Here is a 16,407-nt window from a genome sequence, read left to right on the forward strand (position 1 = left end):
ATTGCCCATTGTTGTTTACATTGGTCATTATTTTTAATGTACGTTTCCTTCCTGAATTTACGACTCCAATTTTGATATCATAATCAATCTTACTTGTTAAAATGGGTCGGTCCTTCTTCCCGTTATGGATGATATTGTCATCAATGTATCTTGTTAGTATTGTACTGTAGTTCTAAAATTTTCATTAGTGATTTCTGAAATGGTGGGTAAAATTTAGAAATCGTAGCAACTTTATCAACGTTAACAAATGGTTGGTATATTTGTATCTATTTTTTGTTAGGATTTGACTTTGACATAATATGTAATATTTTCTTTGATAATTGATACTCTTCATATGTTTGTCAATGTTTGCATGTCTGTCTTATTTATTGAACTTCGCTTTCATGGATGTTGCCATACTTGTTTTATTTTTAGAGAAAGATAAAACCACTTCTTACCAAATTTTACCAAAGTGGTTCTAGTGAAAATTTAATGTTTTTTGGGGGGCGGGGACAGGATTGATGAAGATAAAACTTGATGACAATTGTAATGGTTTATGATCATACTAGATGATGCGTCTCTAGCATCTTGTAGAATTACAACCAGCATTTATAGTGAATCTATTGAATTGTTCATAGCTGACATATTAACGGGAACCATTTCTATTAATTCAAAATATTAATTGAAAATTTGTCTTCAACTTAGCTTGCTAATATGGACCTCATGTATTGGTTAGTTCGTTCATCAAAGGGGAGATGATGAGGTAAAGGGGGGAGTATGGGATAAACGTTATTTTAGCCTGCTGCGCGAAATACTTTATCAAATTACATGAAAATGTGGTACAGCATCCAAGTGATAATGCATATCGATAGAAACATTAATAAACATCTTATTTGACAAATTATTTTTCAGAATATTTATATATACCCCTGAAATGTGAATTTTATTTTGTCCACTCACTTAAAAAAATAAAAAGTAAATAATACTTTTATGTGCTTTTAGTTTTATTATGTCATGTTTTATTTTTTCAGGCTAAAAATCAGTGGTAACTAAAGCTTTATAACTACGTCACTTTATTCGTAAGCTCAAAAAATTTAAGTACTGTTAGGATACAAATTTTTAAACTAATAATTTTAGTCTAAAAAAGAGGTCCTTTTTTTACCATCATTAGTGATTTACTTAAATTTTTTCCTCCATTGTCTTATTACTTAGCATCCATGTAAATTATATAAAAAGGATAAAACATTATTTTTAAATCTTTCCAAAAACAACAAACAACAAAATAAGTAAATAAAAACGCAATTTCTGATAAATAAAAAAGTAACCTAGAAAAAAAGTACAATTAAAAATAGGTCAAGTTCTATTTTTACATAAAAAATGGAGATTTTTTTTATTGATAGTAAATTATATTCCCTGTTAACATTATGAAACAATCTAGAGTGGAAAAAGTAAGGTTTTTTTCCAGGAGACATTAGCTATATGCACACAGTGCAGAGACCCTTTTAATTTTCTAGCAGACGGAAAGGGTCTCCATAACTTTGGCCAGGTAGTCTAGATTCTACATCCATACTTATATACGTATATTTATTTATTTTTCCATATCTTGAGATAAGGGAAGGGTTAATACAACAATCATTACCTTTTTTAAAACTCGACCAAGCTAGACTAATACAAAGCTTTCCCCTTTAGAATGACCTTTTCAGATATCTTTAGCAAACAATTTAAGGAATTATATATGTTTTTTTCAACCCTCGAAATATACAGGAATTCTAACCTGAATTGATTAATTATGTTTGTATATTTCATGATAAAAAGAAATAAACTATACTCTACTCAATCACCATTTTACAATACAGGGTGCGTGTTTGAAAAAAATCAAAAAGTAATTAAAAATGATTTTTTCTCTCGAATATTTTGACATTTGTTTGTATACTCTAAAGTGCCAGTAGCTGTGTATTTTCCTATTTGATAAAGTAGCAATCTTTTTTTTTGTCTGTAGCGAGAGATCTCGCTTACCGCTAAACAGATATGGTTCTTCTTTAGAGTGAAGCTTCTTATAGGTCCTTAAATAGTTTTAGGCTATTTTATTTTTATAGTCCTAGTATGGCTTTAGGCTATTTTTCTACCCTTAGAATAAAGAGTCCCTAGATGTTAAGGCCGCAGCCGCTAGTATATTATAAAGTAGTAAGTTTTTTTTTTGTCTGAAACTAAAGATCTCAAAACTAAAGATCTGCTCCGAATTGCAAGTATTGTTCAGTGAATCTTTACATATGTCTTTGGATAGCTTTAGGCTTTTTTTATAATATCCTTCATCCTCCCTTAGACGCTAGGGGCATATCCGTTTGTAAAGTAAATTTGATTAGTTATTACAGGCATGTTCTTTATCTTTAATTCTGTATTCATTTTCATAATAGAACAAATTAAACTTCTTAATAAAATTAACTAAACCTATTTCTTGTAAAACTCATAAAATCAAACATTTCTTTTAAAGAAATGTTTTACAAAAATGGCCCTGTATTTGTCCTAAAACCCTGTATATGTATTTTGTTGAGTATCTCCCTTATGTATCGTTTCTATTATTCAATTATCTTTTTTACTATGTACATTCTACTTATAATACAATAGCGGAAAGGGAAATTTTCATACACAAAAATACAATACCTTTTTGTATGTAGTAGGAAAAAACTCCCTTTTTAATTTTTTTCTATTTTGAAAGTCTAAAGAAAAAAAACCTTACTAATTAAAAGCGAAGCTTTTCTATAATTAGGGTCGGTCCGTCCGTCCGTCCGTACGTCCGTCCGTCCGTCCGTACGTCCGTCCGTCCGAGATAGATAGCTTTTATTCGTTAATTTAGGCATGTTAGAATTGTCCTATCGATTTCAAACTTTGCATGATGATTCCTGTAGTAGTTGGGTACGATTTAGAAAGCGTAGCAACTCTATAATCATTACCAGAATGTCCATACGTCCATTTTAAACATGTTGATTTTTCTACTTTTTTAACAACAAATTTTCAAGTGTTTTAATTATCCGTTTGATCTGATTTTTGGTATATTGATCTCTGGGACAACAAAGAACAATATTATAAGCGAAGCAACTCTATAATCAAGTCCAAAAATGTAAGTATGTCCATAAACATTATCCTGTTTTTAAGCAGTTTTTCAACAAATTAACCTACAATTTTGATTCGACATTTATACATTTATGTTCCGATTTTTCAGTTCAGATACTATATAAGTGTTAATGTCCGTTTGTCCTACCGTTTCAGTGCTTCGCTTTTATGGATGTTGTCATCCTTGTTTTATTTAATAATTATATTACAAATCTGTACTAAACCTATGGTACACATTTTTTAGATCTTACAGAGAAAATCTGGGTACATATAAAAAACAAGGCTGACAACTCAATAAAAGCGAAGCCTTGAATTAAAAAAAAACATTAAAACTTGTAAAGTGTCATAACTGAATAAGCAGAATATCAATGCATAAGTCTAAACAAAGTTGAACGTACATTTGCTGCAAAACTTTTTAAATAGAGAATACTGTTTAAGGAAATACTTACATAATTTTTAGGACAAGGTTATAGAGATGTTTCGCTTATAAAATTGTACCTTTTAGCAAAAGGAATCAGCATTCCAAAAATCAGATGAATGGGATAATTATAACATACGAAAATTTGTTGTCAAACAAGTAAAACATCATCATGTTTTAAACGGACGTACAATATAACGATTATAGAGTTGCTACGCTTTCTAAATTGTACTAATTGTTATAGAAATCGTCATGAAAAGTTTGAACAATTCTAACATGTTTGAATTTACGAAAAGAGCTAAATGTACCCACTGTGGGCTAGAATTGAATCAAGACAAAAGTAAGTGCCGAGCCCTGGGACCTATGTATGGTGAAAATAGACATAAAACCATGATGATTCCAGGTGAAACCAAAATATTTCAGCGGGGGCTTTTTGAGAAAATTAGATTTAAAAATTTCAAGTTCAATTATCACCCCCTAGGAGTTGCCGCAAAATAATGACAAGAAAAGCAAATATTATCTATTTTAAATAATGAACAACTTTGCTTTTATGAAGTCCTTCTTAAAACCTCTTTATTTGATTTATTTTAGGCTGAATTTTCGTGACCTTTGCAAAGCAAGTGATAAAAATGGCCATTTATTAACTCCCTTCAGGAGTGGTTTTATGAAGAACTTTATAAAAGCAAAGTTGTTCAAAATTTAAAATAAATAATATTTGCTTTTCTTGTCAAGATTATGCGGCAACTCCTAGGTGGTGAAAATTGAACTTGAAATTTTCAAATCTAATTTTCTCAAAAAGCCCCCGCTGAAATATTTTGGTTTTACCTGGAATCATCATGGTTTTATGTCTATTTTCACCATACATAGGTCCCAGGGCTCGGCACTTACTTTTGTCTTGATTCAATTCTAGCCCACAGTGTACCGGTCGGACCCTAATTACAGAAAAGCTCCGATTTAAAAAAAGCATAATCACTAAAGCAAGATAAACAGAGCAGCCTTGCTACAAGAGATTTGAATATAGGACCTAAATAATACAATTTTTTTGGTGAATACTGCATATTATGAGAAAGGCTTAAGTTATTTGTCATAGAATTGACAAATTTGCATATTTGAGCAAGTTAAGGCCAGTTTCTATTGCAGTAGTATTATATTTGAATAACAGTTTCTGTTAGCTTGTTAATGCGCTGTAATATTAATGTTACTGATTGACTTTAAAACCCCTTATACAGATCAATCAATTTAGATGTCATTTCTGCGGATAATTTATGCTTAGTGAACATTTCTTTACTCACTTTCAAGTTTCAAGTAGCGAAGCAAATCTGCAAATCTGCAATTGGTGCATGTCTTAGTGTTTACCCGTCATAGTTCTCCTATATTTCACTTGATAACCCCAAAACTAAAGATAAATTATATGAACAACAGTAGATTGTTACACAGTAATACATGCATTAGTTATAGAGTACATACATTAATGCTTATCACTAATTTCCTTTTTTTTTCTTTTGATTAAGTTAGGGAGGGTATGAACATTGAACTGTAAATCATATTGGTACCTAAAGTTTTAGGAAGTTTTCTCTCATTCGTTGACTTAAAACTTTGGGAAATTTAGTTGAATCTTAATCGGGTTGTAAAAGCCTTTATAGTCCAACTATCTTAAGGGTAAGAAATAAAATATCAAAACTTTTACCTTTTAAATTATGTCATGATATTCTAAGATTAGCTTCTTTATAAACCAGAGAAATAGGCTAGTTTTTTTTATGTTAAATGCAATTAGAGATTATTTTAGTGATAAAAGAAATGCAGCTGTTTTGAAAGTGCAAAAAAAAACTATATACCAAGGGCGGGGTAAAGTGGTATTTACCCCCCGCAAAATTTCATAAAAAAATACATTATATTACAACCCTTAAACCTTTGAAACCCCTCCAACCACCTCAAAATAAAAAATTGGACTTACATGGTCTTAAAGTCCATTTAAATTCTAATACATCAAAATTTTATGGTCAGAGACAAAAATATTGAGAATCAGCGAAAAGGGGAATGAAATTTATAAAATTCTTTGTTCCGGAATTTTCACACTAGCGACGACACATACAACTTAGTTCAAGGAGGTCTTACAAAATAAATTGTTAACTTCGAAGAAACATTACAGTTGAAAGGATCCATGATTCCAGAAAATGTCTCCAAATATAATTAGTTAATTTTTACATTATATTAAAATATCTCTTGTTATTAACAATTTATGTGCTATTTTTTTAAACTGTATATATTAATACTTCAAGACTATGTGATTTAATTATGTATAGTTTGTTCTTAAAGGAATAAATTATTAAATAAGAAAGAATTGAAACATTTATTGACCTTGAAGAGTTAACCAGGTTTAGTCAAACTAAAATAAAACCTGGTGTAATCTAAAAGTTATCCAGGTTCAGTTACAAAAAAAGTATAAGTCCACGAATGGTTATTTTTATTAATTTGTGAGCTTGTAGTCCCCCTCTATATATTACTTGTATGGCCTTTGTATCACTAAATATTTTATACATTCTTCTTAAAAGTAAGAGAAAGGGATGTGAATTAATGGAAACTATTTTTTGATACTATAGTTATATTGTGTTATTATGTTTTCTCGTATTCATTTGAATCCGATGGATAGAAACCGGTTCTCATCCATACGAAAAAACTATGTCTAGCATCGTATTATATCCAGTTTTATACGAATATAGAAATGTACAATCATAAGATTAAAACCAGTTTTTTTAGCCGTTGCCTTCGACACCTCGGGGCAAAAAAAAACTAGTTTTAATCTTATAATTGTACATTCTATATCCGTGGAAAGCCGTTTATAATACGATACGAGAAATAACTATATATTTTGTTGATATTATCTATAATAAAGTAACAGAATGTCTGTCTGTTTGTTTGTTTGTACCGAAGGATCACGATAACCGCTGAACCGATATGGTTCTCCTTTACAGGGTCGCTTCTCATAGGCCTATCTATAGGGGCGTAGCCGCTAGTACAGCAGAAATGAGATAGGATCATTTATTTTTTGATTGGATCATCAACAAATTAAAATCTTTCTCTGTTCTGTTTAACTAATTGCTTATTAACAACTTTGTCACTCTTCCTGTCAACAATTTGTATGCATTGAAATTAGGGTTAATATCCCCCCCCCCCCCTCCCCACCTAAAAAAGAATAGATACTGAAATGTTGGAAAAAATCCTAGGTTTGGTGACAGTGTCTTTCAGTTTTGATAAGTATAATTTACTTAAACAGTGGCGTACACAGGTTTTTGTAAGAGGGTACACTACGGTTTGGTGTTAAAACGGTGTATCCCCCGTCCAATAATTTTTCGGGAGTTTTGACGCACCAGTACGACACGTTCCTTGACCCAAACTCATTAATTTGATTGTTGTATTTGTTATTGAAACGATTAATGCATGCTTTAAAATCAATTAGTTTTTGGAATTTCCAACTTTAGGTATATTAACCCTAAATCTGGGATAAAAGCGTCTTTGTATGAAATACAATTGCTCAGTTTTTCATAAAAATAAATCCTTTAACAAAATTATAAAACTATTATTTAGATCTTTAAACAGAATTACATATTTTTTATTATTATTTATTAACGTTTTCGTATTCGTTGCCTTAACAACTTTGGTTACTTTTATTGAAATTAATTGTTGGGTTTATTAAGTTGAGTGTGAATACGTTTTTATCGCCAATTCGAATCTTCAAAAGGGGGTTATTTTGGGGGTGAATATCAATTTATGGTTCATTGTGTTATCCCTTTAGATCCCTGGTTATTTCCAAAAATTTTCTTATCAATTCCCACTTGACCCCATTCTGAGACAAGGATTTGAAATCTGAAGAAAAACTAGCGACCAATTAAATGTTGGCTGCATGAACTGGGTGTCAAAAGCTTGGATGTCCTTGAAAAAAAGTTGAATAAGTTGATTTCAAAGAATATTCTTATGGCAATTACTTTATAACCTCATTTGTACGTCTGTCTGTAACACTATTATGTACTTGAATTTCTTTTGGTCTTTGGATAAACATCTTGCAAACTTTGATACACTACATAATAACATATCTTATATATCAAACTGTAAGTCTATTTCATTTTTGAGCTTCGTTAAATATAATGTTGTCATCCTTGTTTTGTCTTTTCTGAATACTTGTTCCTATCTGAGTAGTTACACCCCACCCCGAATTGTTATATTAACAGACTACGCCCTTACTTATGCTTAATAATATAATACATTAAACAAATTATCTTATTCATTTATGAAATTTTTAGAAGAGTAGCTACTTAAAATATAATATGTCTGGCTGTCTGACTTATTAAACCTTCGGAATGTGTAGTTTAATCAACAGACTACGCCCTTACTTAAGCTTTATAATTTACAAATTATCACATTTATTCATTAAATGTTTAGTAGAGAAACTTCTCTGTCTGATTTCTGTATGTTGGTTGGATTGCTGGTAATAATTTCACCATCCCCACATCTTTCAAAAACCTGAGGCAACCATACACCCGCACAGACCTGGACACAGAGACACACACAATTATAGTAGCTCGACCATTACCTAAATATCTGTCCTTATCTTTTGTCATTTGTTTAATTATATAAAATTTCTAACCTAGGGTTTCCTTAGGCATACATACATAGATATGATCGACTAAATATGTAACATCTCACAGTGCATATGAAGGTGCTTTGACTTTTGTGTCAGAACCTAAATTGGGACATAGTGCATTTCATTACCCTAGGTTAGGTAACTTCATTTCACTTTTCAACAAAATCTAAAATGCAGCCGTTTAAAATTAAAACTGATAAAAATGGCCATGAATCAACTTCAAATCAAGAACTTTATAAAAGCAAATTTGTTCAAAATTTTAAATAAATAATCTTTGTTTTTCTTGTCATGATTATATGATTATGCGGTAACTCCTAGTGGATGAAAATTGAACTTGAAATTTTAAAATCTAATTTTCTTAAAAACGACTGCATTTTAGATTTTGTTGAAAAGTTAAATGAAGTTACCTAGGGTAATGAAATGCACTATGTCCCAATTTAGGTTCTGACACAAAAGTCAAAGCACCTTCAAACGCACTGTGATTTAAGAGAGACCTAGAAATTTTTATAGGATTTGGCTTATTATCACTTTTGGTTCACTTCTTATTTAAAGAATTGTCAGCTTTTTGCAAAACTATTTAAATAAACCTAAAAGTTTATATAAAGTTTTACGTATGTTGATTAAATAAGATTTAAATAAGAGAATAGCATATTGTAAATTTTAAAGACTCATGAATATAGAAAAATGTAAATGGAATGACATGAAGAGTAACAAAACTGTTTTATTTTTAAGATATTTGTTTTAATATTCTTGGAAAATTGTTTGTAATACGTTGCTATACATGAATTTTCAGTATGGCTAAGAACCTGTGATAATCCAGCGGATATTTATTGGTTTTCAAGTCATACTGTAAAAGACTTTTCTAAAATTTCCTCAATTAACTTAGAGTTAAACAAATTTTACATATGTTTTCTTCTAAATACAAAATAGAAATCTGCGAAAGTTACTTTTTTTGCGAATCTACTAATCACTTTGTCCATGTGCGGATGTCAAATAAGTTCCAATCTATGTTTCTCTCGCCCGGGGGGTGTAATGGAATTGTAAGATTTGCATTATTACTTCCTCGGCTATTGAGATTTATGTTCTTAAAAACTATTTATGGTCATTTGAAAGCATTAGCTGCAACTTTTTTATGTAATTATATTTTAAAAGGGTATATTTTATTTGCGATCGAGACTTAGCTGACCGCACTAGGAATCACTGGAGGATGCGCTTCTAGCAACTAATGGAGGGTTGCAAAACATAGTCTTAAACTATTATGGGACCTATATAAAGCCCAATATTTTTTAAAGCCTCCATGGAATGAAAATCTTTTTTCTCTTAAAAAAAGCATTGAAATATCTACCTGCCTATAATAAGACTTAATATTCCAATACAAATTATTCTTGAGAGAACTTATTCCTTCCCGAATATTTGTATGAAAGAACAAAGACAATGTAAAAGAGAGATAAAATAAATTTATCAAAGTACAGGAATATAGCAATTGATGATAAACAAAATTAACCCTTCCCTAAATTAAAATTATTAGTAGAAAAGTATTGACACTGCCATTTTTGAAACCATTTAATTAAAATGTAATTGAAATTAATATATAAACAAATTAAACCATCCACCCCAATTATTTTTTTTAATAAGAAGAAGTGTATCTGTTCTCGACTAGATACTTTGAGAGAGACAGCCAAAAAACCAAATTCTTTTACAATTCCATTAATTCCTGAAAGTAAATCAGACAATTTATATTTTGTATGCGGGTTCTAAATTTATAGATAATTGTTCTTATACAAATTTGAGGGGTGGGATAAAAATATTTGAATTATTTGAAATTTATTGAGCATTTGATTTATGAATTTTAAAAAACAATCAGATTTCATTTTCATTTATCAAACAGTAAAAAAAACGAACATTAACACTCTTATCGTATTTGTAAAAAGGATTTTTATAGAAATGACAGCTTTAAGCACTATTTTCATGTATTATTAAACCTTCTTTTTTATGAATTAAAAGTATGCTTATAATAAAGCTATTTGTGCGTATAATTAATAGAAAATTTAATCGGAATCCAGATTTTTTACCTACTTTAAAATGTTTATATTGATATACATACAGGGTGGGGCAAATAAGACCGGACAAACTTTAAACGGCCATAACGCCAAAACTACTTGACCAATCAGGACGTTTGACCCCACTATAAAAAGCTTAGGTAATTACCTTTTAGCACAAAAAAAATCTTTGGACGAAGATGGGCTCGTACTCCAAGCTGGCCGCGCTTATGTGCAACAAGGCAGATTCGAAATGCGCCAGTGGAATAATCTGGATTCTCGACTAGGGCCCACTAAATCGGATCTCTGTCCTGTAGATGAGATATAGTTATGCAACTTGCTGGGGATACTGTTAGATACATAAATAAGACACTAGAAAAGACTAGAGCTCTCTATCTAAAGTGGCTTGGCTGTAGTACTCCGGTAAAGTGAAACGTGGCAGATTTTGAGATGTCAAAGATTGTGTGAAATCGTGAAAATTTCTCGTTTCTCGACGTTAGAGAATAGAGACCCATATAGAACTTAAAAACTCATTTTAGACTATGGATTGCGATGACAACCCTAGCTGAATCTTCATGCCATTTACGAAAAGGTATAGAACGTCACTCCAGCTCAACTGTGGTCCAAATAAGAGCCTCTGTGTCAAAGGGTAGCGTTAAAGTTGGGTGAATTTGGATCCTGCAGTTAATCATGTTCCTAGGGAATTGGAGCCTCCCAGCAGCCCGATCTTAATTCAATTTACTTTTGGGCCTGGGGCTACTTTGAAGCATGCACCAATAGACGTGCCTATACAACAAAGACCTCCCTCATTGCCACCATCAAGGAGAAATTCGCCAGCTTGGACAAGAACATGGTGACCAGGGCCTGCGGGCGGTTCAGAGGGCGGGTGAAGGCAGTGATTAAGGCTGGCGGCGATTTTATTGAATAATCTAATAGTCATATACCTATTTTGCTTGCCAGTTTTTAAAATTCAATAAATTCTTTAAAATTGACGATTTTATGTTCATTTGTTTAGAAGTTAGAATTTGTCCGGTCTTATTTGCCCCACCCTGTAGTTTAGCTGAAATAACAAAATAGCCTAATACCAACCATTAAGCTATTACATAGATCTTAGGCGTATAATTCAGAAGTCCTCCTTCCTTTTCTGAGGTAGGGGACTTTGGGCTCTTTATAACACTAGTCCCCAAAGTTTTATAATAACTTTTCTTATTCGTTGGCTTAACAACTTTGGGAACCTCCATGGATTTCGATTGGTTTGTGCTTAGGTTGAGTATCCAAACGTTTCAATCACTAATCGTAATAACAGAAGTGGTGGATTTGTGTATGATCATTGAGGATGTACCTCAATTAATCAGCTATTGCCTTATCCCGTTAGATCCCTATCTGTTAGTATGCTTTTATAAATACTTTGGTTATAATATTTTAAAGACCTAATCCTTTTTCTTTGATAAAATAGGTTTTAGGTTCTTATAGTTCAGAAGTATCACATAAGGATATTTACTTTGTATAGTTGTCATGCCATTGTGACTAATAGATTTTAGAAACGGCTAAAAAATTGAGTATATGCCACAAAATAATAGGTTCTAATGTTCCAAGCCACTCTATTTTTTAGGTTTTTGATTTTTTTACAATATGGTACATATGATATATATTAGTAATTTGCTTTTGTTTAAAAATATGGTTAATATAAAATACTCATATGTTTTTTCAATTCGTTTCCAAACTAATTCATAATAAGCAGTTTTTGAATGTACATATTTCTTCTATAAGTTCGCTTACAATATTGTACTTTGTTGTCATAGGAATTAGTATTCCAAAAATTAGATTTATCGGATAATCATATCATATAAAAATGTTGTCAAAAAAGTAAGAAATCAACATGTTTAAAATGGACGTACAAACATTTTGGTACCAATTATAAATCAGGTTTTGATAAGACTAAGTAATTTTTCTGTTAATGAATTTATGGCTCTCCTTAATAATCAGAATAACAATAGACCCTCTGTAAATATTTTTGTTAATGTTATGGTTATAAGAATAAGACATACATATACTTATCATAAGACGGAAATTCTGGTCCTATGGTCCTTGAGTCTTAGTAATATAACAACACAGTGTCAACCTATTCTTAACAGAACTTATGCTGTTATTCTTAGAAATAAAATGACTTTAGTCACTGTATTATACAAAGAAATGATCCAATATTTGTTCTTTGGATAAGATTAAGCATAGAAATCAATACTAAGGCTCTATGTTTACTATTTAGGGATATAAGAAGTAACAGAACACTCATTGATTTACATGGTAAAAGTTTTATATTCAGAGTTCTAAAGGTCTAAGACAATGGCCGATAACAACTGATGTGTTTCTCCAATGATGATTCACAAGTGACCACTACTGTGGATTAGTGTTAGACTCAACTTAATGAACCAACCAATCAAATTTCAAGTCCACAAAGTTGTTAGGTCAACAAATAAAAAAAAACATTATGATAAAACTTTGGGGACTAGTGTAATAAAATGTCAAGTGTCCCCATCCTTCCTGTTTCATAGTACACTTGAAAGAAGAAACATAAGCAATAATAAAAGGAAATTTTAACATTTTATTATGATAACTTATGCCCAAGGAAGGTTTTCAGGTTATTTAATTTTTAGATTTCAGCTTTAGGATGGTTTTCATTCCAAGTGCATGCCTGCCCCCTCTTACTTACTAATTTGATGACAGAGCCCATGCTAGAGGCGCAACCACAAGTAGTAAATAAATGAGAAAATAAGCATTAGTGAAGGTAACAAAGAATAAACAACATATAAATGTAATTTTTAAAATACTTTTTTGTTTAATAATCACGAAACCTTCTAGTTTATTTTAGTTTTAGTAACATAAACTAAAAAATTTTACGTTTGAATTCGTAAAATTAAATTCATGATTCTCTTTAAGAAAAGGCGGAATAATTTTAAGATGTTAACTGGACTTTTAAACATTGATTTTGATTTACCAGCAGATGCCTAATTATTCGATAGTTTAAAATAAACGCATTCCAAACTCTATATGTAGTTAAATTAAATAGATTCATAAGTCAGCTTACGGAACCAAGTCACTACACATTTTAAATGAATCCTTGGCTTAAAGTTTATAAAATACACGAGTCTTTTCCCATGCCTTTAGGAACTTTAAATGCTCTCTTCTTTTGAAAACTAAATCTATTTTGAATCCAAAAAGCATCTCTGAATAAAAAAACACAATCAGTTCAATCGGTGGTTGCTATGATCTTTTGCAACTTCATCTTAGATGCTAGATGCTCCACCCCTAGCCTCTAGGGGAGTACGGAGTAAGTCAGGAAAAGAGACTAAACCACCTTAGCTCATCTTATCTTACAAAGATTAGACTAGCATTTTGTGGAATATTTATCTTCAGACAATAAAACCTTACTACTTTGTGAATTAGCACAATAACCAAAAGAAAATTAATAATGAAAACCCCTGCACTTTAGAAAAGCCTTCCATTAAAAAAATATATGAACGGATTTACTATTATTTGGATCTTACACCAGATTAGTATGTACTCTAATAAAGTGAAACTTGTAGCTGGCAAAATTAACAATCCAGTCTCCATCCACCCTCTTTACCCATCACCTCAATTTCTACTATTTAACTGACCAATAAATGATGTCCATGTTGGCAAATAATTGATGACAATTTTTCCCCCAATAAAATATTATTCTTTGTCCATTAATAAATGTACATATATATGTTAATCTGATCTGCTATTATAATTACCCTTGAATTAAAACACTTGAAATGGCAAATTTGTCAAAAATGTAAAAGGGCCACTTGACCTAGGAATTTATCTATACATCACAAGCATTCTTAACATCTTTTGTTTGAAAAAGGGGGAGGAGATGGGAGATATATATATATTCACGAAGGAAGATTCCCGGTGGCACGGCACGCCCAATCCACCCCTCTTTGCCCCTGGTAGTAAAAATGGCGCGGCCCGTACGGGTTTCTCTCCTTGTCCGAGCGCCTTTGTAGTAAAATCCCCGAAAGGTATATTCTACTATGCGACAGAGGTGAATTGTACTCCGGTATTTTTGCCCGGCAATTGTCGCGCATTTTCCCGGTGAATTGAGGGGAAAGGGTAGATTACGAACGCACCCGTGCCCCCCCCCCTCCCGGTATTATCTCCGTTTGCATGGTTTTTGAATGGTAGAAAGGGCCAGATTAGGGAAGGGGTGAATTAGGGTGATTGATAAATTTTCCCTTATATACTATTAGTTCAATTTAAGCCGTTTAGCTCGAAGATAGCATACTGAAATAGAAAATAACATTTTAAAAGAATATATCAGTGTTTTATAAAACATTTTTTGTCTATTATTACTAAAAATGGCTATAAAATAAAAGTTAAAATTAGTATTAAAAGTGATCCTTAAAACAGTGAAGTATTTGTGAAAATTAAGAAACTAAATTAGTTTAGAAAAAGACACATTAAAAAATAAGACAATTATCACAAAAATGATGTTTTCAAATCTAGTGATTAGCTCTCTGCTTTTTGTACAAGGTAATTAGTGCTTTTTATGCCTTTAATTTTGTGTAAAATGTAAAATTATATAAAATACCTATTATTATCCAGTTTTTATGAAATGTTATATTTTTTTAATGATTAATGAATTAAAAGTCAATTTCTAGATTTATAGATATAAATATAATAAATTTAAATTGAATTAATTTTAAAAACATGTGCAATTCCGGGATCTTAAGGGAAAAGAAAACGTAAGATAAATCGATGTATACACCTCAAACAACAAAAATAACCCCTTCTGTACATTAAGAAAATTGATAAAAGTTAACGAACTGAAGGTTTGTACAACCCAATCAAGAATTATTCAACGTCCCCAAAGTTTTTAAGCCAATAAATGAGGGATCGTGTTTATAAACTATGGGGGCCCTTTACACTCCAATGTAACCCTACCCTTCCTAAGTAAACTCAAAACTTCTACAGACAAAATCACCAAATTTATTGGTGTGAAAGTTTAGACACTGCGGGTTTGTAAAACCTAATCAATATTAAATAAGCAAATTAACGTCCCCAAAGTTTTTGAACCAACGTATGTGTTTTTTAATTCTAAATCAGCCGATAATGTTTTTAAAAAATTTCATTGATCGAGGAGAAAAAAAAATGTTTTTATAGTCAACTTTGGCTAGCTAGTAAATAAAAAACTATGGGAAGCTAATTCTCTTTATTACAAAAACAAAAATTATACTTTTTGCCAAAAATTGAAAAAAAACAGTGATTAATTTCAAAATTTGTGCACTTTCAATATAATTAGAGTTTTGTTGTTGATATATTATTTTGATTGTTTGTCCACGAGAAATTGCAGGATTATTTCATATTTGCATACAACAACTTTTTTTCAGAGATATAGGACGGGTAATTCATAGTAATGGATGTAGAATAGAATATACGTGGATATTATGACAGGGGGAAAATTGTCGTCAATTTAGCTTGCTAACATGGAACTCGTTTAATGGCCAGTTTGTTCATCAAGTGGAGGGTGTGAGGGCATGGGTGCAAGTGAGGAATTGCTATTTTAGACCACTCAAAGTTTCACTTTTTTAGAAAACGTTAAAATCTAGTGTAGGATCCAAATAATAATATATCCATAGTTGAAGACATTCTTCGTCCATATTTCAAATTTAAAAGGAATGGACAAAAAACCAAAGAATTTCATTTATTGTTGGCTATTTTCAGCAGGCTACATTAAAATAAAATTCACAATACTTTATGAAGTAAATCAGTTTTTCTTTGTGTGATATATCCCTTATTCCTAAAACTGGTTGCATTTATTTCTATTTTTTTATGGGCAAATATTTTCTGATATTATGTTCTGTCCATCCGTCCGTCGTTTATCTTTATTTAAATTGTTTTCTAGGGTTTCTCTTAATTAAATAACGTGACATTGGGAAAGAGAATTTTTTTTTAAAAATAAAAATTGCCTAAAACCACCCTAAGACTTTAATTTGGAATTAAAATGGCCTAAAACTATTCTGGGAGCGTATTTGGTGTAAAATAGAGATCTCTATTGCTTCAGTGGTTAACTAAATCTTATCGGACAAACCTTCTTGATATTTTTATATTTTGTATATCTTTGTTAGTTTGTGTCCATTGTATTATTAAGTTTAAAACGTCGCTTTCATAAATATTCTTCTTCTTGTTAATATAAC

At 31.0% G+C, this 16,407-nt stretch overlaps 1 protein-coding gene across 3 annotated transcripts in view; it reads left to right on the forward strand.

Annotated features, from left to right (window-relative positions):
- The first annotated feature begins 14,464 nt into the window (after positions 1-14,464).
- LOC145325049 (kin of IRRE-like protein 1) overlaps positions 14,465-16,407 on the forward strand; it is a 134,883-nt gene continuing 132,940 nt past the window's right edge. For all 3 annotated transcript variants that reach the window (XM_080167851.1, XM_080167852.1, XM_080167853.1), the window contains exon 1: positions 14,465-14,743. In XM_080167851.1, coding sequence (XP_080023977.1) covers positions 14,698-14,743 — 46 coding nt within the window. In that variant the 5' untranslated portion in view covers positions 14,465-14,697. The remainder of the gene's footprint in view (positions 14,744-16,407) is intronic.

Source organism: Acartia tonsa, chromosome 7 (genome assembly GCF_053477335.1).
Source record: "Acartia tonsa isolate MP-2025a chromosome 7, ASM5347733v1, whole genome shotgun sequence".
Classification (NCBI taxonomy): Eukaryota; Metazoa; Arthropoda; class Copepoda; order Calanoida; family Acartiidae; genus Acartia; species Acartia tonsa.